Raw genomic sequence first — 25665 nt, 5'->3', positions numbered from 1 at the left:
CGCGCCTCCGCCGTGGCACCAGGAGCGGCGGGGTGGCGCGGGGCGAGGCCCGGAGGGCGGGGGGGGGGTGAGAGGGGGTGGGGTCACGGAGGAGGGCGCTGGCAGACGATGGCGCCCCAGCGTCCGTTCATTCGCCCGCCGCCCCGCAGGGTCGCCGCAATCTGCCGGGCTTCAGGTCGTCGCATTAATTTACCGTCTAAGGGCCGCTAACGAGCTAACGCCTGCTAGCCCGACCTCCAGCACCCGCGCTGATTACGGAAAACAGCAAGGTGACGATCCGTCAACAGAGCAGGGGGCGTCCTACGCCGTGACCCCCCGCTCCAAAATAATTGTGGCGCATTGTCGGCGGAGAACGTTCTGGGTTCCCGGTAATCAGCATCCGCCGGCGGAGCAAGAGGAAAGAAAAAAAAAAAGAGAAAAATATAAGAAAAGTATTTTTTTTTTCTTTGAACGTGTCCCGAATCGGTCTGTGTCAGGGATGTTTTTTTTCCCGATTCGTCGTCCTGCGTGAAGATCGCTCCGAGGGGGGGGGAAGTCGAGCAGCGATCGCTTTTCGATTCTCCCTTCTGCGGCAAACTCGTTTAGCAGAAAAAATCGCGGCCTGCTTTTCCCTTTTCCGAATTCAGGTTGGAGCGCTCCGCGGCGCCTGGTCAGCTAACCCTGAGCCACTCGGGCTGGGGGGGGGGGGGGATTCGCCCTTCTGGGGACGGAGAGTGCCCGTGTAAGGTCCCTGACACCGGCTAACCCCGGTGAGGGATGCGAGGGACCCGGAGGCATCCATCACGGTGGCAGCTGGAAGCCGGGGTTCGGCGAGCCGAGCAGGGGGGGGGGGACGCCGGAGCAGCAGCTAGTAAAATTTTAATGCACTCCGCAGAGCGGTCATGTCATACTCGGTTATGGCAAATAATCCCAGATGCCTGCGGTGCTAAAATGGAGCTGTAATGTGCTTGCCTCCTAACCCGAGCTGACAGCGGTGATGTACGACTACCATTACCGGAAAATATCACTTCAACTAACCCGTGATCCGGCTCCGCTAAGGGTCACATTATCCAGAGAGGAACAAATTACGCTCCCAAAGTAAATACAAATTTTCTACACGCGACGGGTACAAAGCAGAGAAGGGCGGCGGGGGGGTGGTGGGGTGGGGTGGGGGGGGTGATATGTTACCTATGACAACGCTCCGGCGGAGTGACAGAGATGATAAAGTACGTGACAAATCATTGGCTGACAGGGCGCTCTGGTGCAATCAGCTCCCCGCCTCGGCCTAGCGAGCGCGCACTCAAGCCCGTAAACACCGCGCTCTCTCCCCCTTTAAAGGGGCGACGCGCGTAATCTTTTAACGCCGACGAGCCGCGCTCCGGGTTTTACTGCCCCGCCCCTCCCCTCCTCCCCCCCTCCGCTCCCCGGCCCCCTCCGGGGGGAGAGAGAGAGAGAAGGCGTTTTATATGCAGAGGCGAATGATGGAGGAACACTTCCCTCTTCTCTCATAATTGCCTGAGGGTAAACATGGAAAACATCTCGGCAATGCATTACTACTTCAGATCATTATTTCGCGTCAAGGACAAACACGTTCTTCTTCCCCGGCGCCGCTGGAGCACCGCCCGGATACGCTCGCTTCCGACGGGCGACGACGGCGGCTACGTGTGTGTGCGCGCGTGTGCGTGTGTGCGAACACACTGCGCCATTTTACAAAAAGTAAATCAGTATTCCAAATGAATGCGCCGTGTATTTATCCGCTCTTGAAAGACCCACATTTGAACCGGAATAAAGACACACTTAAGCAGCACATGACCTCGGCGGCAGGGGCTGACACAAGATGCTCGACGACAAGGGTATTTTTTAATCACATCGCCACAAAAGAGATAAATGCTATTTCAGACGGTATATTTTTTTTTCTTTAATCAGCCTCGGTGAGTCACTGTAATTACTTCTTATTCACATTCAGGTATAAATGGGAGCTTACAAAGCAAGTGGCACACAGAAGAAAAAAAAAATCCATATCTAAAAGGCTTTGGGCCTTGAAGTAACGTTCATGAAGAATGTTTGTGCAACCACGCCTGCAGATAATTCCGGACCGGACGCGGTATTCCTCAAGCACCACTTTGTAGCTCCCCGTAATTGGGTTCTCAATGCTAGCGTGCTAAACCGGCGCCGTAATTGGGTTCTCAATGCTAGTGTGCTAAACCGGTGCCGTAATTGGGTTCTCAATGCTAGCGTGCTAAACCGGCGCCATCCGTTTCCGTTCGACGGTTGGCGTTTTGTGTTCAGCCGCCTTCATCAACAGTCATTTGGTCTGAATGCGCGGATCACAAGAAACCGCAGCGAGATTTCTGTTCTGATGTTCCCTTTTTGCAAAGGCCCTCGCCCATCTTTGCTTTAATATTTCAACAGTGAGAGAATACAAACCGGCGTCAACAACAACCGAGCATGCACAAAGCAATTCTGTTATCAAACAAAACAAGAAAAAAATAAGATTTTTTTTTTTTTTTTTAATACCCAAGATAATAAGCACAACCTTATTTTCTTGGTGGACCCGCTTAAATAATTGAGGAAGCTAACTGCACGAACGCGCCAACAAACGTCTAACAGCCGTTCGCAGTCCTTTCGTACGACCGCCTCCGTGAATGATCTCAGATGTGCAGAACCGGTTTGGCGTTTACCGCGGCACTGTTACTGGATCCTGGCACCTGCTCTTCAAAGGCACCTCAGGATGTGGAATCCGTCCCTCTCTGCTGGGGGGGGGGGGGGGGGGGGCGGTGCGGCTGCCAGTAATTCCGCCGCGTTAATCGGATTCAAAGTCGGTCCAAACGAATGGCAAATCCTACCTGTTAGCGCTAATGAAAACGCCACCTGATCCTGAGGATTTCCACGCGGAAAAAACAGACAGGGTTCTACGGGCACACAGCGGAGGCCAGAGGCTTCTCGGCGGGCGACGGAATCGGGGAGAGCCGGCCCGTGCCATAGCTTTATTAGGCTTGGCTCGGGAGAGCGTTCTTCGCCCGCGCGCCGCCGCCGCCGCTGCCAAACCACGTACCGTGGAGATTTCGGCGGAACCCGAGCCCAACTGGAACAGACCGTGCTCTGTGATGAGTACGAGTACGGGCTGTACCGTTTCACAAATCTCTGTGCTGCTCTGTGTTTAAAAAAAAAAAAAAAAAACCGTTGGGACTTTCAAACACTACAGACCCATCTACTGGTGTGGGCGCTCTCCTCTTACACTTTAATTACATTTCTCCCCATGGCGGGCGTCCCACGGCTTATACTGGCGGCAGAATCGACAGTTCTGCCCGGATATCGTGTCTCTCTTTTTCTTCCCCTCTGAGGTCTTGGGGAAATTTGATGCGTGGAGACGGCCTAGCGCGTCGCTAAAAGAAAACACGCGTGATGGCGGCGATGAGGCAAACGACCGCATCGGTAATAGCGGTAATAACGGAAACGCGCGGGCCGCTGTGCACGGACAGCGTTCTCTCCGTCCCCCACCGGTCCGTTATCGTGTCATGGCGGTGTGTGTTCCGTCCCACAGATCACATGGTTTAAAATGGCGGCGATAACGTGCGGTGACAGTCTTGACCGTCCTTCAGAGATAGAGGGGAAGGGAAGGGAAGGGAGGGGGGCGGGGAGGAGGAAAAAAATAAAAAATTTGGCGGACGAGCCTGCTCTTATCTCCGCTACGCGCCTGAGCCCTGTCTCTAAACCAGGCAGAACGTGATTTCTCCGGAGGGCGCTTTTTTCCATTTCCTGATTTTAAGGAAATCAAATGAGCAACATTTGTCCTCATCTGAATACGCTTGACCTGTTAAAGTGATGGTGTCCCCTCCTCCCTATAATAGACCGCGCGCTCTGAATTCAAATGAACGCCACCCCCGCCTGCGAGGGACAGATAGAGGAGAGGGAAGAGAGCGAGCGCGTTTCATTCCGCCGAGCTGGGTCCAACGCGGGCGCCGCCAAAACCGCGCTCCCCGGCTAATGTTTATTTAATATAATGTCACTGTTTAACTGTTTTACAACTCATTCATCAACTTCAGCGGGTTTCGAAACACGCGGGACGCCGTGTAAATCGTGGCTATCGTGCAGCCCGCTAGCAAAACGCCGGGGATTAGGCAACAACCGTTTTTTTTTTTGGGACGCGCGCCTTCGTGCTCCATGGAAACAGCGAATGGTTTCCATGACGAGTGTAACGCGATATGGCGACGTGCTGGAGGGACTCCACTAACTCAGAATGAAGTGAACTAAATACTGTATTTTAATTGAAGCCACAAGGTCACCAGGAAAACAAACCTGTTCTGCAATTCTAGGAAACATCATAGTGCCCCCTCTGATAGATCACTGATGGATCTGTCCTTCCTCTCATAGATCACTGATAAATCAAAAATAAGATAACAGACTGTGTGAAATAACAAAGTCGAAATGATTGCAAATGCACAGGATAGTTTTTTTTCCCCCTTTTGGATAATTAAACCACATTTGACAAATGGTATTTTTATAATGCTACACAGTACCATCCAAATCTAGCGCCATTTTCCTTTGATTCAACTACTGCTTTGGCCTTGACTATTCCAATAGACAGAATTTAATCGGCCAATGAGCTTATCACATTATAATGCCAAAACAAAGAATGGCCGCTCATTGTAATCTACATTTGTTATGACAACATGCCTAGTGTTGCAACCCATAGAACAACAAAAATACTGAGGAGAATTTCATGAGGAATTTATGTGCTGAGGTGGCATATCATGCAGTTTTGAACAGGTAACTGACTTTTTTTTTTTCACTAATAAATGTACTGAAAAGATGATGTACAGTAATAAGAAACTGGTTGTGAAACTAAACTCCTTTTCTTTTCCTGGAAGGACAAAACAACAATGCAAGTCACAGGCGACGATAGTATTCAGGAAATGACTGTTTTGGTGGCAACGTGAGCATTGTGTGTGCCAACTGTCTGAATCAAACTAATTTGGCTAAACATACTGACTATCTTAAGGGGAACACCAAATAGACAAAGGAAACAGCTGTTTCACAAATACTTTACCACTAAAAACAAACACTTGCATGTTTTAATTAATTAGTATTCAAGTAGAGAACCATGGTGAAAAAGCCAGAGTGTCAAAAATACAGTGCGGCAATGATTCCTGAAAACTAGCAGTGTTTCAAACAAGGTACATATATTAAAAATCCACAAACCACCATCTTTATACCAATGTTATTATTTAATCTCTTTGGTTTCTTTGTCCTACACATGTAAAACCAGTTTTTTTAAAAACCAGTAGACAAGTCTAAAGCATTCGTGGGTGTGCAAAAATGGGCAGTGATGGGGGGATGGGTTTGTGACGCAAATAAAAAGTGAAATAGTTTCAGTCGTTTAAAGGACCACTATGCAGCATTTTGAGGGCTTGCCCGAGATGGGGAAGGGAACCTGAACAGGATCCCTCCGGAGGCACAGCCGGGAGGACAGCGCCGAATATACGCGCAGAGCGACGCTATCCCGACCTCCCCCGCTAACGGGCTTCGGCGTCGGAGCCCCGCCCCGCCCCGCCCCGCCCCGCTCGGCTCCTTAACGGGGGTTAACCACGGCCCCCAATGCACCCTGGACCGGGCTCCGCGAACACAAAAGGATCACGGGGGAATCGGTCGAGGAACGCGGGACGCCGCCGCCCCGACGGCGTGGGCGTTCTTATCTGGGGGTCTTCCGATTCGGCGTAATTGCGAGCACTTACCGCTAACGACACATCGCCGCGACCGGCGCAATCACAACACCGCGGCGACCACCGCGTTTCACAATGGACAAACTGCGCACTTTCGATCCGCTCGCCCCCGAGACGATATTCATTCTCAATGAGGGGGGGGGGGGGAAGTTGCATGGATCTCATGGTCTTGCTGCTGAGCTCTGGGAACCCACTGTGTGGGTTATACAGACTGTGATATATAAAACACCAACTTCAGAGGTGAAGAATGGCTTGCAGGTGACCTTAAGTAGGTAAACATGGCCTTATATGGTGGAAATACACAGAAAGACAACTATATGAAGCACCGAAAGACAAAATCTGAAATTAGAAGCTTCAATTACTTATATACTTCTTATCAGTATATGGATTCACAACAATACCTTCAAAAATTTTATCAAAATAAAAGCTAAAGAAGAATAAGTTGTAGCGGTAGGTACTGTAAGGTGAAGGGCGTAACGAACACTGCATAAAGGCTCTTTTTTAATTGTGTTGGTTCATTACTGTGTCGGCAGACTACATATATATGAAAAGATCATTTGCGGCTCATAAGGGTTCCATTTAAAATTTTCATGCCGTTTAGTCATTCATAATTAATGTGCAGTTAATTATGGAGTTCTCACAGTTATTAAGTAGATGTTTAATTGTAATTAGAACAGAAATTCACACTTAATGCAAGTCTAATATTGGATTCTCCCAAAAACCACACTGATTAAAACGGACATACTTATGTAACTTGCTTTAAGATACAGTACAATAGCAAAATGAAACGCTCAAAAGATTCCTACCTTGTCTTCTTGATCGCTCTCGCTGTCACACTGAAAGACATCACAAAAGCAAGTTCAGAATATCTCCTTTCTTATTATTCTTAATCAGAACAAGACAAAAGACGGAATATAATTGCTTCTTTTTGAATATGATTCAAATAATTCACATATAGGATCTCATTCAGCCCAGCTAACTCACAGCACATTGTGTCAAACCTTTCGAACAAAGATCAAAAACATGAATTTTACTTTTTAAAAATTATATTCCTGACATCATGAGATGTATTATAACGCCCATATGCTTTTTATAACCATAAAGAGCACATTGGCAATGCCTCTTTAAAACCAATTTATGCAGAAATATTAAATATTAGCATAGGAATATAAGATATTTCCAGCCATACATGACATTTAAAGACTCTGATTTCCACTGAATGCAGAAATTATATATAATCATCCATACCAGAAGTATTATTAAAAACACATACTAAACCAAATTCTTGGCTTCAGTTAGGGGGGAAAAAAATGCTGATTCCGGAATACATGATAATCTCAGACACAATTAGCTGTAGAATATGGCTGCAAGGTTTTTTAGCGGTTTGAGAAAAAAAAAGAGAAGAGGACTGGGGGTCTTTGAACAAAAAAAAAAGGAAAAGGAAAAAAAAAGAGAAAAATAATAATGAAAGGCTGGGTTACAGTTATTCTTCCCAATTTCAATTTCAAGGTCCACTTAATTCTTTATCAACTAATTACCGCATTGCTGGATGACCAGCGGGGCTCAAAGTTGCGCATATGGCCAAGGACCAGGAAGCAGTGGAGTCGGTAATGAAGGCGGTGCGCGGGCCGGGGCGATTAAAGTGTGTGTGGGGGGGGGGGGGCACGGGGGGGGGGGCGGGGGCGGGCGGGGGTACCCCGCCTCCGCCGGCTCGCTGTGATTGACAGTGCTGGGAGTTGGGCCATCATCGCCGCGGCCCTAAGCCTTTGGTGAGCTGGGGCCCCACAGAGCTCAAAGGTAGAGGCTGGATTTCTGGCGGCGAGTCCCCCCCCCCCCCCCCCGCCTGACCCGCGGACCGGGGCTGTGAGCTCAGCAGGAGCGCGCCATCCAATTTACAGCTCTGTCCCAGCAGCCCCCCTGAGCCCGCCCCTGGAAGAGACCAATGATGGTCAGCTCCAGCAGCTCATAAATTATGCAAAGGCAATAAACGCACTGAGCAAACACTTCTCTCTCTCTCTCTCCCCCCTCTCTCTCTCTCTCTCTCTCTCCATCTCTGCCCCGTTTCTCTCTTCCATTTTCTCCTTCTGCGCCATTGCTTTCCTCTCTTTTAATACACCGTGGCAGCAGCCAAAGTTGTGCATGAAAGGCCCGTTCTTTCGACACACGCTCAAAAAAACTGGCAAGCAGGAAACACACATATGTAAAATCCTGCAGGAAACGTGTCCTCTCAAGGTTGGTAAATATGAATACAGACACACACACATACAAACACACACTCATATGCATACAAATATATATTTATGTATATTTAAGTAGTGGAGGGTGAACAGCATTAAGCATTAAGGTGCATGTTATTGTATGTATTTAAGCCCCAGTAGCAGCAGTAGCCGGTGCTGTAGTGCACTGTGAGACGCACATCCTCCATCAGACGCTCTGCGGCATGCCCCACCGAGCCGCTGGAGCAGGGCTCGGCAGGCGAGGAGTTAAAATAATGAGAGAATTTATTTTTTCCACTGTGTTGTGATCCATAAAAAACACCCCCAGCCATCCTACCCACCCCCACACACCCCCACACACCCACACCACCCCCCAACCCCCCACCCCTCACTTCCCTGCCTATGCAGCCAATTGCTTTGATTGCCGAGATATAAGCGCACGGAATGGCTCGCCCTTGCTTGTGAGGCAAATGGAACGCGCTAATAGAACTCATCGCATTACCCGGCGCGGGGAGTGCCACAGCCCATTACTTTAAGATAAAAGGATATCACTGCAGACGGCGAGCAGAATTGACTTTCTGCAGCCCGACTTGATGATGATTTAATCAACTGCTCTCTTTCACTTCTCATCGGCGCGCCTGTCGCTTCTGCAGGTGTCACTAAATGAGACACTCACCGAGCCGGCGGGGAGAGAGAGAGAGAGAGAGAGAGAGAGAGAGAGAAATTGCTGTCATTACTTTTCCAGAAAAGAGGGTATGCAAATTTTTTTTTTCCCGCGGTTTAAAAAAAAAAAGGAAAAAAAGAAAAGGGGGAGGAAGAAAAAAAAGAAAACGGCTTCATAATGGGCTGCGTAAAATCCAAAGATCACGCTTGACAGGCAAGGGCAAGCAATTTGTACGTCCTTAAAAGCGGAGAAACCAGCCTCGTTCATGAACGTCGCGCTCCGCGGGAAAAAACGACAAATAATAACAGGGGGAGGAGGGGGAGAGAGGGAGGGGGGTAGGGCGTCATGGCGCCGTCGGCGGAGAGATGGCGGCTCGGCGATGGCGTAGCGTGCCGTGCTAATTTCCAGGGTTTCGTGCTAATTTCCAGGGTTTCATACTCATTTCCAGGGTTTCGTGCTAATTTTCAGGGTTTCGTGCTAATTTCCAGGGTTTCGTACTAATTTCCAGGATTTCGTACTCATTTCCAGGGTTTCGTGCTAATTTCCAAGGTTTCGTACTCATTTCCAGGGTTTCGTGCTAATTTTCAGGGTTTCGTGCTAATTTCCAGGGTTTCGTGCTGATTTTCAGGGTTTCGTGCTAATTTCCAAGGTTTCATGCTAATTTCCATGGTTACGTGCTAATTTCCAGGGTTTCGTGCTGATTTTCAGGGTTTCGTGCTAATTTCCAAGGTTTCATGCTAATTTTCAGGGTTTCGTGCTAATTTCCAGGGTTTCGTGCTAATTTTCAGGGTTTCGTGCTAATTTTCAGGGTTCCGTGCTAATTTCCAGGGTTTTGTGCTAATTTCCAGTGTTTCGTGCTGATTTCCAGGGTTTCGTGCTAATTTCCAGGATTTCGTGATGAATTCCAGGATTTCGTGCTAAGGGAGTTACCGACTTCTCTTTAAACTCTGAATCGCTGGCCTCGGAGGAAACGCCGAGCGATCGGCACATATTAAAACACTTCCAGTTGCTCATTTGCCGAATTAGAAGCAGGTGAAAAAATACCCGGGCCAAGTCTCTTACACGTCTCAAATGCATCTGGGACGAAGGACCAACACGGACCAATTAAACGGAAATGAGCCTTGCCAGATACCTAACCCCCCCACCTCCCACCTCCAACCCAGCGGTTCCATATTCACGAGGCATCTGTGAAGTGTGGCGCAGATAGCGGGCTTGTGGTTTTGATTATGGCATTATGGGGTTAGGGGGGTTACGGAAATGACAAGCCTCTGACCCCCCCCAAACTCTCTGTTATTAAGGCTATGTTCGCTAATCAGCTCCTTATGCGCACGGCGCGCGGAGCTGGGCTCGGAGCCTGCGCCCCAGCCAGGCCTGGCCGGTCTCCCCGGGGACGTGTTCTCTGTCACAGCGTGGGTCGGCTCCAAGCAGGGGATGGAAAAAAAAGTCAATTTGAATCAATTCGGGCTGTCCTGGGGGAGCGGGTTTCTCCCGTCTCCCACTGCCGGCGTCGGACGCAGCTTCGACCGGGAGCACCGAGGAGAATAGCGCGGCGCGGGCTTCCCTGACGATGTCGTGTCTGTTCGTTTGTTTACGTGCATTTGTCTGTTTTTTATTGCGTTTTTTTTTTTTTTTTTCTTGACCCTGTCCTGAAATGGAAAACCGAGTCAGGAAAATCTGCGTGGCGTTAAACGTTAAAAAAGAAAAAGAAAAACACAAAAACATGTCAGAATCAATTACGGCAAGGAAAGGCAGGGACTAGCGGCAGTTGACTTTTGAAACGCGGACGAGGCCTTCGTCGAAACTAGCCTGGGCCTGACAGGCGACGTCGCGCTCGGCAAACGGTTATTTATTGTAACAATGCTAAATACGGACATCGTTAACCCACAGGAGGCGGGGCAGGGGGAGGGGCACCTGACATTGAAACAGATACATTACCCCAAGCCCAGCGTATTTTAAAAAAAGGCCCTTTTGCAGCGCACATCCAAACCGCGGTATTTAGCATACGTAATGGCGGAAAGTCAAACATCGCGTTCAACGCTGAGGGCTGTTGATATTGGAAGCCATTTTGAGCCGTCCTAATTGCCCGTCCGCCCCGTAGCCCCCTGGGTCGAGTGCGGTTGCAAATTTCCCTACAATACGTCCAAACATCAATGATTTTGTTTAGCCTCTTCCGCGTCGGTGGAAATGACTCTTGTTTGAAGACTATCCAGCTGAGAACAATATCGGCCCAACAGACGAAAAACGCTCTTGAGGGTTTAAATAATTCAGCTGTGTGGTAGTCCTGGGCAGTGGGAATTCTTCCGTCTCCACTGAGCCGATACAAAAACGATTGTCTTCAGAGTGCCCACATCAAATGGAAATGCATGCAGGGCATCCAAACAATGCTCAACCCAAACTTGGGCACAAGGCTCACGCAGCAGACAATTCCGAGATTGAAACGTTTGAAAAGCGTGCGCTGTTTTCAGTTGTTGACACAATCTGGAAATAACACGGAAAATCATATTTCAGAAAACATGCCGAACAGTTTGCTTTTAATTTGATGTCAGGATTCACATTCTGAGTGTAATTACCGCCTACATAAACAGAATTTTAAAACGACTCAAGACTTTTCTGTAATGGTTGTTGTCACATACTAAATTGCTTGAACGTGTTTTATCTTGTTTTTAAAAGCTGACCCCCACCGCCCCCACGCCCGTTTTTTTCTTGGCCACAGTCGGTGGATGAGGCTACTCGGGTCAGGCTATGGCTGCTCATCAAAAACAAACCAAAAAAAAAAAACTTTGGCTGGCATCTGAGCGCGGCGATTAATGTGGAGCTGCCGCGGCACGGAGGACCGCGGGTGTTCGACCACGGGGGGGGGGGGGGGGGGGGAGGCTGGGGCTTCAGGACCAGCGAACGAGTTAAGGAAGATGACTGCCTGTCTGTGGGGGGGTTGGGAGTGGTGGGGCGGGGGGGTGGGGGGGGTTTGAAGGATGGCAGCCATTGCCAGGGTCAGCCCCCGACAGCCGCCAATTCGGCGCGCCGCGGCGGAGAGAGCTTTCTGGGAAGCTGCGCGTCCTGATGGTTTTCTGATGCAAACAGTCGCGCGGCAAAATGGCTTTCCCCTCCCGCTGCCTGCTCTTCCATCTGCCGCTGGGCCCCGGCGCAGCCGGCCGGCTGCCCGGCACAGCGTGCGCCGAGATTAGCTGGGGAGGAGGCGCTCGGTTGTGCTAATTACATTTTAATCATTGGAAATGTGTTGGCAAATCAAGCCTTGATTGCCATCCCGGAGCCCGCGGCTCCTCCAGCGGCGCTCGGGGGCCCCCGATCGTGGGGGCCCCGATTGGCGGGGGCCCGGGGGCCCTGCTGGGCCTGAGCCCCCTCACACGCGAAATAGAATATGGCGCTCGGCGGGCCTACCGCCGGGCCCGTCTTGGCACGTTATTAAAGAAAAAAAAAGATAAATAAAGGAAATTTACTGGGTATCGGCTCTCTGTGTGTGAGCCGTGCTGATTCTCGTCCCCTCTGCGGGGTGGGACCTGCGAGTTCTACTGCTGTGGGTGTGAGAGAGAGTGTGTGTGTGTGTGTGTGTGTGTGAGAGAGTGTGTGTGTGTGTGTGTGTGGTGTGTGAGAGAGAGTGTGTGTGTGTGTGTGTGTGTGTGAGAGAGAGTGTATGCGTGTATGTGAGAGTGTGTATGTGTGTGTGTTTGTGTGAGAGTGTGTATGTGTGTGTGTGTGTGTGTATGTGTGTGAGAGAGAGTGTATGTGTGTGTGTGTGTGAGAGAGAGTGTGTGTGTGTGTGTGTGTGTGTGTGGGGGTGAAAGTGTATGTGTGTGTGAGAGAGTGTGTGTGTGTGTGTGTGTATGCGTGTGTGCATGCGTGTGTGCGTGTGTGTGTGCGCGTGTATGTACGTGTGTGCGTGTGTATGTGTGGGTGGGTGTGTGCGTGCGTGACTAGCATACATGCGCTGTGGAAGGATATAAGAATATATTTTAAAAATATTTCGAATATATTTATGCATATAATATATCATTAAAAAGAGTTATTGCCAGTGGAAACCTGACATCTGATTATCCTCTTTCTGCAATGATCTGAAAACAAACGAGGTATTCAATTGCCAGCTACTGAACACAGCGCAATCCATCTTCCAGTCAGTTTGCAAGCTAAGGTCCATTCCAGCCAAAGCCAGGCACCACAGCGCTAAGCCAAGAGCGCACTTACAAGGGCCCAGTCCATTACGCGCGGCTATCTAAATGACGAAACACAACCGCGTCGGGTAAAGTCACATTGTGTTAAACTACAATGAGGGCCTGGTTGCCATAACTATCAGCGCGGCCCAAAGCCCTAGTGGCCGATGCTGTCATGCTTTCTCGGGCCCAAAGTGTTTTCAGCTGCGCGAGTTCAAGTTATTCATTAAGAAAGTCAAAGGTTCCAGAGCGATGACATCAATGTCTAATCCTCGCAGCATCTGTTTGATGTTTGGCTGCCATTTTATGTAGCAGAGGGGGGAGAGGAAAAAAAAAAAAAGAAAATAAAAAAAAAACAGAGTTAGCTGGAGGGGGGATCGGCCAATCGCGCGCAGCGACATAAGGCAAACGTCTCATTCGCCGGCCAAAGAGCTGGCCATCGGGGGGAGGGGCCGCGCGGGGTCCGTCGGTTGGCCCCCGCCGTCTAGTCGAATATAACCGGGGCAGGTCCGGCGCCGCCCCTATCCAATTGCAGCGGGCCCCGACATCTGAAGGCAATTTCCTTTCAGATGTAAAACTTTATCCAGACAACATTAATTCTGACCGCTAATGTGATATTCCAGCCATTGGAACTGAAAAGGGAGGAGGGGCGGAGAGGCGGAGAGGCAGGGGGGAGAAAGAACATTCCATAAAATAATAAGGCCTTTATAGTCCCGGCCTTCTGGTTTTAATGCCCGCCAGTGCAACATTATGCACATTCTTTGAGGTTTTATCCCTCCCGTGCACCGACCGTTGGACCCATCGTAACAAAAATAAAGCTTCAGATGCGCGTTGGGGTGCGTGCGCAGTTGAACGTAAAAGAGCTGGGGCGGCGACGCGATTTTTGTAGTTTTGGCTCCGTACTCCAGCACGCTGGATTTGAAATAAAACTACGACCGTGAGGTTAAAGAGCAGACAGTCAAGCTTCAATTTGAGGGTACTTACATCCACGTCAGGTGACGTGTGTAGGAATTACAGCCCTTTTAGTACACTTTTAAACATTTTTACACGTTAACGTTTCATCGCAGATCCAATGTGCTGAAGTACAAAACCAAACCCAAAAAAAAAATAGTTTGAATGTCCCAATACTTCTACATTTAACCGTTGACGTTTAAATATAAAACCGGCATAAATAAAAAATAACAGCAGTAACAGCCAACCTCTCTGTGTCTTACAAGACCTCAATTTGAATTCGCAATATTCTCAGAATGCTCAGGGAACGGGAGAGTTTGGGGAAGGGGAGGGAGGTGGGGGGTGGGGCGGTAGGACGGGGCGGAATGCCACGGGTTAAGCAGCCACCCCCCCCACCCCCCCCTCCCCCGGCTCGGGGGAGAGGCTCTTTAAAATAACTTGTCAGCCGAGCAGCTCTTCCCCGGCAGATGTGCCGCCGGAGCCCTGGAGTGGAGCTTGGCACAGACAGATGGTGCCACGGGGCACTCCGTTCAGCTGCTCTCAGAGGCTGGCGCGGGCGCGGGCGCGGGTGGGGTGAGGGGGCGAGCGGTGGAGGGGGGCAGGCGCTCTGCTCTGCTTTTTAGCAGCAGGTAGAACCCATTTGTTACACAAGCTCCAACCGGGGCTCTAAGCACCAAACTTAATATCTAAAACCAATGAGGCGGCTCCGCATGCTATTTCAGCGAGAGGGGGGAAGAACAGCACCTCGGGGCAGGCAAAGACAGGGGTGTGGGGTGTGTGGGGTGTGTGTGGGGGGGGAAGTGAGGGGAGGGGGGGGGGCACAATTTCATATTTTCTCCTTTGTTTTCCTCCATTGATTTATTCAGAGGCAAGGATCCCCATCTGCACCCCCTTCCTATACCTCAGCATTTAGGGGGCGAGAAGCAGATGCTAGCTTAATTAAAGATTAATGGAAGGATTTTAGACAATTAAATACATCAGAATCCATTGTTTATACCATTACGGCGCCTCCCACGGGAAGCATCGTTTTCATGTGCATTTTAATTACCACACACAGCCCACATTAACATTGATGTCAGTTGCCATCTTTATTGCCCTACTTTATTTTTGCACACAGGTGAACGGGGGGACCGGCAATGACGTCACCGCCAGCCAATCGCAAGGCCGTAATCCGATAAGGTGTGTACAGCACGGTAAAGGAGAAAACAACTGCACGGCTACACTTTGTAAAATATTATGACAACACTGTCGATTATATATTAAACCATATTAAAGCTTTAAAATATAGATGCAATCCACGTGCGAATCTAACAATACAAAGGGAATCGATGCATAAACAGTGCAAGGGGCCTACACTGGAAGGCTATGCTAGAATTTAAAAAAAAGGAAAAAAAAAGAAATGGCATAATGCATGCGGTTCAAAATGGCCGCTCACCGCTTCATTATGTACTCGGAGAAGAAAGATGGATGATGACCTTGAGGCGTGACAGCCAGGCGTGCGGCGAGCGCGCGCGGGGGTAATTCTCCTTAAGTGCCACTGAGAGGCCCCTCCAAGCGGCCGGGCCCGGCGTCCATTTGGCACCGTACCGCTCATCGGCATAACCGGAACCTTCCGGCGAGCAGCGGGCTGCCAGGCCCGAGAGCGAGCGCACGGGTGGTCGCGCCGCTCGGCGAAAGAGAGACTGGATTAGGTTCTGAGCCAACGGCTCCTCTAATCACCTACCTCCCCCCCCTACCCCTCGGTCCCCCTCGCCCCCCCCACCCGCACACACCATGGCACACTATTAACTTTCACTGTCTCAGGTGACCCGCTGGGTCATTGCCCGTCACATCAAGTTTTTATTAGGGAATTTTCTTTGTCATTAGCTCTGACCTGGAAAAGGATTCATTAATATTCATACCCGGGGGGGGGGGGGCGGCCAGAGACGACGGTCGGTCGCCGGATTCCGCGGCTGGAGCGTTCGTTTCCGTAGCCGCGATTCGCCCAGGTATTATTTACGGTTTTCCGCGGACGTGTGGAAAAAAGGACGCTCGAAACCCCCCCCCCCCCCACCGGCCACAAAGCAGCTCCGAGAGCTTTCCAGCTTTTTGTCGGGGACCCTGCCAGTGGCGCTCTGAATGGGGGTCCTTTCAGCCCTGACAGCCCCTCACGCTCGCTGCCAAGGACACAGCTGAGAGCCCCCTTTGAGCACCGCCAGGCCCGTTTGGTACATCAGCACTCATTCGTTTGGAGGGAGAGTGCAGCACGCGCGCGATGCTAACGGTAACGCCGCAGCGAGCTACACGAGGGCTAACAGCTAGCGCGTTTACCACGACTCAGTACACGGAAAGGGCAGCATGTGCGCGATGCTAACGGTAACGCTGCAGCGAGCTATAGGAGGGCTAATAGCTAGCGCGTTTACCATGACACAGTACACGGAAAGGGCAGCATGTGCGCGATGCTAACGGTAACGCCGCAGCGAGCTACACGAGGGCTAACAGCTAGCGCGTTTACCACGACTCAGTACACGGAAAGGGCAGCATGTGCGCGATGCTAACGGTAACGCTGCAGCGAGCTATACGAGGGCTAATAGCTAGCGCGTTTACCATGACTCAGTACACGGAAAGGGCAGCATGTGCGCGATGCTAACGGTAACGCCGCAGCGAGCTACACGAGGGCTAACAGCTAGCGCGTTTACCACGACTCAGTACACGGAAAGGGCAGCATGTGCGCGATGCTAACAACAACGCCGCAGTGAGCTACCCGAGGGCTAATAGCTGGTGCATTTTCCAAGACCAAGACTCAGTACACACTCCACGGGCCTCTGCGCCACATCAGTGTCTTATCAATCTTATTTATGGAGTAAATGATGCCTGCCTAATGCAATGCTTTATTGGCTGCAGCAGTACCTATTGGTGGGCAAGGGCAGCTTCGTACAGAACTACTGATGCAGCTAATGCTACTGAGGGACCTACCGCTCTCGTATCGATCGACTTGCGCTGCGTTTCCCACGCAATCGTAAAAACTGGCAATGCGAGTTTTTCCGACAGTAAAAAGCCTTTCATGTGGGCTTATTCAAGTTGTAAATAGTGGGGGAAACTTTGGTATCATCTCCTGACGCCAATTACTGGCTTGGTAAACTTTGACCACTGATTTCCAAACTCCTGAAAAAAATGTATCTGTGTCTTGAACTGAATGAAACTAAATGTTTTGACTTTTTTTGTTAAAACCATGTTTTTGTACCTTTTGAGTATACAAATTTTTGGTCTGTTAGAAACACTTTGTCTGAAAAATAACAAAAATAGCTACCTGATATGAACCTGATGCACTTGTTTTTGGCCTCAAAGTATCATTGAGGAGGAGGTGCAAATTCTATCAAAGTGAGTCACCCAGAGACTGCATCTTGAAGAACAAGTGTAAAATAAGAACAGAGCAGAATAATCAGACCCGTCAAACAATTCTATACTTTAATTAAATACCCTTAAGAATAAACACTATTAAGATTCCTGTAGATTGCAGGCAATTGTAAAACAAAATGTTGATTGTCAAAACAACCAACATGGCGGTGAATGCTTGGGTTGGTTAGTATGTTTTGTAGAACATTCTCAAGGATCTGCAAGAGTGTCATCAAATATTACCAGTATGAAATGTAAAACATATTTCCAATATGAATTTGCGCCATGTTTGCTAATAAAGGAGCAAAAATCCTGTGAGCGAATCAGACAATGACTGATGAAGATGAGTTAGGTAAGAGGACCAATGAGACGTCCGATGGCTGACAAACGCCGATCATCATTCACCGCCCCTCGGAAAGCTCCGGCCAATGAAACGACGCCACGTCACGAGCCGCGTGCGGGTGATGAAAAGCAGGGAGGAGGAGGAGGGCCAGCTGAAGGTTCTAATGTTGATAAGGCTGAAATTCCGGCAGGGCTCTCCCCCGACGACGACAACGACGGCGGGATTCGCGGGATCTCGTCCGCGGTGGGCGGCGGGAGGCGGGAGCAATTACCCGACGGCTCCCTGACAGGTCGAGATAAAACCGCGTCTGAAGCGACCACGCCGCGGCGGCCCTCAGCCGAGATAAAACCGCACCGGGGTGAGGCGGCCCTCAAACTTAGCAAGTGGGAGGAGATAACCGAAAGTTTAGATTTCGGATTTTGAATGTGAATCAAGAAATGTAAAAATAAATAAAGAAATAAATGTAAAAAATCGGGAGAGTTAAAAAATAAAAACGTTAGCATTTTTGGCAGCCGGCTTTAACAGTCACCCTTGTGCCATCGGTGCAGATGGCAGTTCCTCTAGCCAGCGCTAAACAGTGCGAGAGGAAGTCTGCCCGTTCCCCTCCGCACGCCGCGAAGCCGACATTAAATAGATCTGTTTTTATAACGTTCGAAAACGTGTAACGGGCCAGCCCGCGTGCGTACACATCGCTCGTGCGTATTTATACCCGCGGTCTGGCTTTACCCGGGCGCACTAACACGGGTAGGGGATCTATGAGAGCGCGCGGACTGGCGGACGCGCGGCGGGCTCAGGAGTCGCTTTTAGAGACGGGCGTCTGCGGGTCTCTCTCAGCGGCAGCCGCCGCCGGTGACAGGTTGACAGGAAGATCTGTTTTCCTCCTCTCCCGTATCACAGCCCCGGCTCTGCCACAGCTCCCCACAGCCCCCGAGGTGGGGGGGCGGGGGCGGGGGAGGGGGGGGGGGAGGAGATGACACAAGCTACTAGAGGGTGGGGTTGGGGGTAGAGCGAGTGAGCGTGAGAGAGAGTGTGTGTTTGTGTGTGTGTGTGTGGGGCCCTCCTCACGCAGTCCTCAGATCTGAGACAGCTATCAACAATAAAAACGCTCTTAAAGCACTAACAGTGCGGGAGTCACTTGTGATTTTCACTGTGATTTCGGTGCTTCTCCCTTCCCGAGGAACGTTAGCGACAGAGCAGGAGAATATTGACATGCCAGACAGGTTCAAGGCAAAAATACCTCTGAATTGCACTGCTGTCACCTGACACCGATGCCACAACCGTTGACAGACAGCCATTGATTGATTGATTGATTGATTGACTAACTGACTCGACAAGACTACAGGCGGCACACGTACTGCTATCCGTGTTTGTTCTTAACTTCTGTTCCTGCTGACACGACACGTCAGTGTGAAAACAGTCAGATAAATATCTGTAGGCATATTTAGGTGTTTATTTCCAACCGGCAATGTGGCAGACGCATATAAACAGGCCCACACAGATAAACGCCAGAGCTTTGAGCGGCTGAAAGCTGACAGAGAGATCTGCTCAGTGTAAAAACACCGAGGCTGGCAACTCAGCGAAATGAAATTAGACAACTCATTCTAACTGCTAAAACAAATTACTTACCGAGCTAAATTACATTTGCTTTTCTGTCAGAAGATCAAACGAACTAAAACTGGAGCGTTCCTCTGCTAATTATTTACCGTGTTCACCTCCATCTTGTCCCGCGAGCTTCACAAAACACTTGTTTTTTTATTGCTTTTGTTTGTTTTTCCTCTCTTGTTTTTGTTTCCTCCTCTCCCCACCCCCTTCCCTCACCCCCCCTTCCCCCTCCTCCCTCTCTCTATCTCTCTCTCTCTCTGTCTGTCTCTCTCTCTCTCTCCGACCAAATTGGCAGCGGCGCGTTGGCGAAATCTAATTTAATCCTGGAAACGGCGGCTCCAAACGTGCTCAATTAAAAAGGGATCAGCCCTGTGGGAGTGGCCCAGCGGTGGAGAGGTGAGGGTGACACGGCTGGGTGTTTGTGATTAATTATCACGCTAAGCAGAGGGGCGCAGGGGGCCAGGCGCCGGAATCGGGAGCCATCTGACATCAGACCCCTGCCACAGGCCATCAGCAAAAACAGCAGCGTCAGTCGGGCTGACAAACCATGACTGCGCCATGTCGTGGCGACACGCAAGCCAAATGCTTCAAATGCTTTCAACCAAAATTTGAAAGCACACCTGGAGGTGCCTTGGAATTTTCAGAAGAAAAAAAAAAAAACATTTCTAATAGCTACCATCACACGAAAGAAGAATGTTGTAGTATTGGTGTAAATACACATTCCTTCTACAATCAGTCAGTTCCCTCAGGAATTTTGCTGGTACTTAAAAAGTTAAGGTATTTCAAATAAATACTTTATCCAGGTCCCAAGTCTCCCCTTGACTTTGATAAAAAGAAGAAGAGCTCTTATTCTGGCATGTAACATTTTTTTTGGTAAAGAGAGAAGAAAAAAATAAAATGGTGAGCCAGAGCACCAGCATACACCATCTAAAATCACCTCAGCACTCAGTGTGGTACCAATTTCACGTGCGTGCGGCCAGATCTCCATATCACAATACCTCCGAACACGCATTTTTATCGTCCTTAGCTCACTTTTTTAAACTGCATTTTAGTGAAGATTCCCCGCCATGCCGTATCTACAGGCTGATGACTGAGAGGTGGGCGGGGGAAGGACATCCCACTGAGAGCAGTTACAGCGGCTAGCACTAGCATTACCGCGCTAGCATTACCGCGCTAGCATTACCGCAATTTCTAGCCACCAGCAAGGCCTGGAGTGCATATCACTTTCTCAGAAACTGGTTACAGTTATAGTTACAATGTCACACTTATGATGAAGGGTTATAGCATTTGCAGCAGGACAAGGACTTCTTTACCATGCCATATTTAAAGCACTTGGCATTAGCGTGAAGGCTAAAATCCCTGCAAAACTAAAATACCTCTCTTGTGACTGTATTCTAACCCCCGAAACTTTCAGTTCTCACGTAGCTGGCTCGAGATGGCCTGCTCCGGTTTCCGAACTGAAGGGCTCTTTAAGGACTCCCGAAACCACCTCTCGCAGTCGGCGCTGAGGAGAAGCAGGCCCGGAGAGCTTTCTGACAGCAGTTCAAATTACAACTTCAGCTGTTAATCCATTACTCTCGCTCCTTTTCACCGCGAACAAACGACAAAGGCCTGCCCTTATCAGTCACTACGGCACGACACAACAGCTGCTGAGAGAGAGAGAGGGAGAGAGAGAGAGAGAGAGAGAGGGAGAGAGAGAGAGAGAGAGAGAGAGAGAGAGAAGAGAGAGGAGAGGAGAGAGAGAGAGAGAGAGAGAGAGAGAGAGGAGAGAGAGGAGAGAGAGGGAGAGAGAGAGGAGAGAGAGAGAGGGAGAGAGAGAGGGAGAGAGAGGGAGAGAGAGGGAGAGAGAGACAGTGAGAGAGAAAGAGAGGGAGAGAGAGTGAGAGAGAGAGATGGAGAGAGAGAGAGAGAGAAAGAGAGGGAGAGGGAGAGAGAGAGTGAGAGAGAGAGAAGGCGCAGAACGGTAGCGACAGAGCTATTACAGCACCTAATAAAACGGCAGGAGAAAGGAGAGGAGAGGCGGGTAAATCACTCGGCTGGACGGGTTCGAGGCCGCCGCTCTCTCAGAAACGGGCGACCCCGTGCCCGTTACCGCGGGCGACCCCGTGCCCGTTACCGCGGGTGACCCGTGCCCGTTACCGCGGGCGAGGGATCGCCGTTCCCTCCCTACTCCGAGCCGCCGAGCTAACGCCGCCGTCGCCGCGCGGCTTCGCCATGAAACTGACCCCTGCGCGGCTCCACGTGTTCACCAGCTGCGTCAGTGCGGGGCTCGACTGTGTTATGACAACCTGCCCTGGCCCCTCTCTCTCTCTCTCTCCCTCTCTCTCTCTCACGCGGGGAGAAAGAGAGAAGAGAAACACACTGAAGTGTTTTGTCAGCCGTAATTACTCTGCAATTACACGGTCAGAACGTGGTATTAAGGGCACTTTGTTGTCTGGACGCAGCCCTTTGATCATGTTGCCATGGAATGTGCTCTGCATTAGGGCCCCGGTATGATGTATGCTTCCTGTCAGAGCAGAAATAACAGTTAAGGCAGTGGAGCAGGCCCCACCTGCTGAGAAGCTCGCTCGCTCTCTCTCTCTCTCTCTCTCTCTCCCCCTTTCCCTCTACCCCCTCCCTTTCTCTCCCCCTCTTTCACTCTCTCCTTTCCTCTCCCTTTCTCCCCCCCTCACTCTCTGGCTCCCTCACTCTCTTTCTCTCTCTCTCATTCTCTCTCTCCCTCCCTCTCTATCTTTCCATCCCTCTATCTCTTCCCTCCATCTCTTTCTTTCCTACCATACCCCTATATCTCCCTCCCTCCCTCCCTCCCTCTCTCTCTCCCTCCCTGTCTCTCTCTATCTCTCACTCCCTCCCTCCCTCTGTATCTCTCTCTCTCTCCCTCCCCCTCTCTCCCCTCTCCCTCCCTCCCTCCCTCCCACAGCTACAGGGGTGGGAGAGCAGAGAGCAGAGACCTGTCAGTCTCCTCTGCATCGCTAGCAGGTGGGCTCGCCCCCCGCCCCCCGGGCCCTGGCACCTGTCCAGCACGGCGTGGGCTCTCCCAGCGCGCCGCGCCCGAGTCAACGCGCCACACGGAGGGCGAGGCGCGCTACTGCGCCTCTCTGACCTCCCCGGGCCTCTGTCCTCCAGAGCTGAGAGAAAGCCGTTCCACAGCGCATTTCACTCTCTCAAATACCGCCGCCCTTCAGACCCCGGCAGGATTCCCGCAGACTGCACACCGTTTCAAAAAGAATTATTTATGTTTTTTTTTTTTTTTTTTTTTAAACGCGGCCTCGAGAACAACCGAGCTCTCCTTTCACACGTCTCCGCTGCGCGTTTGACCCGGGTTTAGAAACTCAAACGCGAGTGACACCGCAAATAATAAATCACGAAAAACAAAACGAGGACGCCGATCATCTGCTGAGGCCTCTCCCGGGAGGAGACGGATTGAAGAGCTTTCGAAAGATTACTTTTCCAGACTCTTCTCGCTCCGTCAAGAGGCCGCCTTTCGCACGCCTGCCGGAGATCGCAGGCTGCGGAGGAGCCTCCCCGGGCTCAGCGGCTCTCCGGTCCCGACTGAACAAAATGGTGGACGGCCAGTGGAAAATGTCAACCGCGCTACGAGGGTTTGGTTCGCTTATCCTGGCGCGCCCGTCTTATTCTGGATTTCATTTCTGTCCACACCCGCTTCCGCTACGTGCTGGACCGATTTGACATCTGATTCAGTATTTTAAGCTCTTTTTAGATATTCCACTGAACGTAGGTGTAAATGTGTCGACACATTAGTTAGAAGATTCAGATAGAGGAATGCCAAAACAATGAGTCGTAATATTATTATAATCATTAAAAACAATGTTTTAAGTGAAACTTTTGCGTTTGCCAAAAGCCTCAAACAACATGTACTCACCACTGGGCAGACTGCTTAAGATTCAATATAAGGCAGACTGCTGAAGATTAGAGTAGGTGCTCCATACAGCAAATTGGCAATTGTGAATACTCACAGATTTCCAACTTTTAAAAACTATGCTTCATTTCCAATATGTGTCCTATTTAGAACCACACATCCTCTATACCTCTTTCAGTAGAGCTTGTCAAAAACTATCGGTACATAGCACACAGTTTTTAAACTAGCATGAGAGATATTTGATTAGACTGCATATTACAGAGTGTAGACTCTCTTAAAGATATGGGTCTAATTTTCAGCTGGTAACCCCAGATTGCATAGTTAGAACATCATTACTTCATAATAATCCTTATAGAGCACAGTAGACAAAATACAGCAGACACACACCTTTAAGTCACAACAACTTTACTTGCTAAATCACAAAATGGGATTTAAGTCTGTGTGTGAAACCCCGCCTCAATCACCTTAGGTGAGGGGCGGTCCAAGACGCTCGGAGAGGACGTGCAATGCGACACAAAATGGCCGACCCGCCAGGGAGGCGGCGAACGGAAGCAAGCGGTTCCAACAATCATCTTTCCTGCTTCAGCTGTTTCATATTTTTCACACTTTAAAATGTCGCTCTGAAGTGCTGCAGTCAGCAGCTCCCCGTGCAAAAACTGCAACAATGATTTAAAAAATGTAAATAAATTAAAAAAACGATAAGCACGAACGTTTCGCAAACAGCCTTCTTCAGCGTGCCAAACCCGCAAAAAATAGCGAAGGCCGTAGGCGAGTGCTGTCTGTGTTTAATTCTCTGCTTTTATAGGGGGGACTCAGCACCCAATAACCAGCAAATAGGGTTTAGCTGAGGACGTTTTATTCCCTAAAAAACAAACACCCCAAAAACATGTCAGAAAGAGGAAGACTGATGTAGCGCATGCTTCACCCCGATATGCTCAATAGCGAAGCCCAGTGACATCACAGGGCCCTGTACTGAAGCTCTTCTCAAGCCAGGGGCTTGGCCCTGTCCGTGCTCCAACGGGGGGGGTTTGGGGGACCCTGGTGATGGCCATCTGCCGCTGGCCATCGGTGGCCTGGACGGTGGCGTTCCAGCGCAACGCTGGGGGGGGGAACCCCAGTGATGGCCAGTGCAGCGCTGGGGGGTGGGGGGGGGGGCGGATGGGGATGTTGGGCACTCTCTCGCGCAGTGGGATACACTCCGGTGCACATCCACCGGTCTAGCTGCCCAGTGGAAGCTTTTGGATCATCTCGGGGGCCAGCTGGGCCGTGGCAGGGAGCAGCTGGGCGTTCAGAGCCACCGTTCGGTCACTGGCGGACCCTCCGTGGGTAAGTGGGGCGGGGGGGGGGAAGGGCAGAGGAGGTGCCCCAGCGTAGTGAGGTTCACACCAGGGCACCTGTACCCCTGTGGGTCCCACCCAAGCCAAAGCCTCCACCACCATCTGCACTCACTTATGCACCGCACAAAATATATTAATCATGTTCCCCCTTTTCTCATTAATATTAACGGTGCAATGAGTTAGAACTGACATCATGTACCGCTGTGAATTTATGCATTGCCAAAAAAATCCCATTCCCCTTTTTCGCATCAATAGTGCAGTGATTTAGAATGGACATCCTGTACTGCTCTGAGCGTACGTGCTGCCAAAAAAAGATCATGTTGCTCTTCCCATATTAATATTGATATTAAGAGTTCAATGACTCATGTTTGGCATCATATTCCATATGAACTTACTGAGTATTGCCTCTTTTTTTTTTTTACATCAATATTAATACAGTGTTGAGAATAGGATGGGCGACCTTTGGCACCGTAAATCCATGTACCGTAAAAATGTATCCCTTTTTAAATAAGGAAATGGGCAGTCCAATAACTTGGACAAGGAATGATCATTTAAAACCTGGGTGTATTACTGTTACAGTTAAAACACGAGTACATTTTAAACAGTCTGGATTCGTCAGCCTTTGTTCTCAAAGAGAGACCGAAATGGCGTCCAGTCAGTGCATGCTCACTTGTGCTAGGAACAGAGTTTTATTTACGAAAGGGCAAAAAGACTAGAGCACGACAGAAAAAGGACAAGTGCGGCTAATCGAGCAGCATGCTTAAGATCTTATCATACGGACAAGATTAGAGCAAAACAGCGCAGGCCTGAAGGAAACCCGTGTTGTCTGGCTGCCGTTCGACAGCACGAGAGCTTCAGGATCCCTCGGCAAACAGCGATCGGGACGCGAGTCGCGCGTGTCTGAAAGTCAGGAAAAATCTGCTCGCGTTTCCAACAAGAGCCGCGGAACCGAGCGAGAAACGTCGTTATAAAATGCAAATTGAGTCGTGGCGGGCCGCGGTAAAAAAAAAGCCAGATAGCCGCTCGTCGTCGGCTAATCGCGCGACGGTTTTTGGCACCGATAGCCGCCGCGACGACGGCGCTAAGCGCGAGACCTGCCGCGGAAGAGGAATCCTGGGACGGCAATTACTCCGCCGCTCATTATTTCATCCGCGCGTTTCGCTGACTCCGCGCGGTTGTTCCGCATCAAATTGGCAACACACTGTTTATGTAATAATTAGGCGGTTAAGCCGCTCGGAGAGATTCAGCTCGTCATTAAAATAAACGCTTGTTTTTTTATTTATTTATTTTATTTTTTTGTGTTCTTCTTCTTTGACAGGGAGCGAGGTAGACTCGCCAAACCGCGGCAAAAAAAAAAAACGGAAACCGACACAGCGGTGCGCCGTCTGCGCTCGGCGAATTGCCGGGCTGTTTGCCGGGAGCTTCGTAT

The 25665-nt window shown here is 50.1% G+C and overlaps 1 protein-coding gene across 1 annotated transcript in view; it reads right to left on the bottom strand.

Annotated features, from left to right (window-relative positions):
- The window catches only part of auts2a (activator of transcription and developmental regulator AUTS2 a), a 554127-nt gene that overhangs the window by 118881 nt on the left and 409581 nt on the right, over window positions 1–25665 (bottom strand). Inside the window, 1 exon segment of the mRNA XM_064352323.1 lies at window positions 6509–6538. Coding sequence (XP_064208393.1) covers window positions 6509–6538 — 30 coding nt within the window.

Source organism: Anguilla rostrata, chromosome 9 (assembly GCF_018555375.3).
Source record: "Anguilla rostrata isolate EN2019 chromosome 9, ASM1855537v3, whole genome shotgun sequence".
Taxonomy (NCBI): domain Eukaryota; kingdom Metazoa; phylum Chordata; class Actinopteri; order Anguilliformes; family Anguillidae; genus Anguilla; species Anguilla rostrata.
The sequence above is the reverse complement of the archived record's forward strand: the minus strand, read 5'-3'. Positions and strand labels throughout refer to the sequence as shown.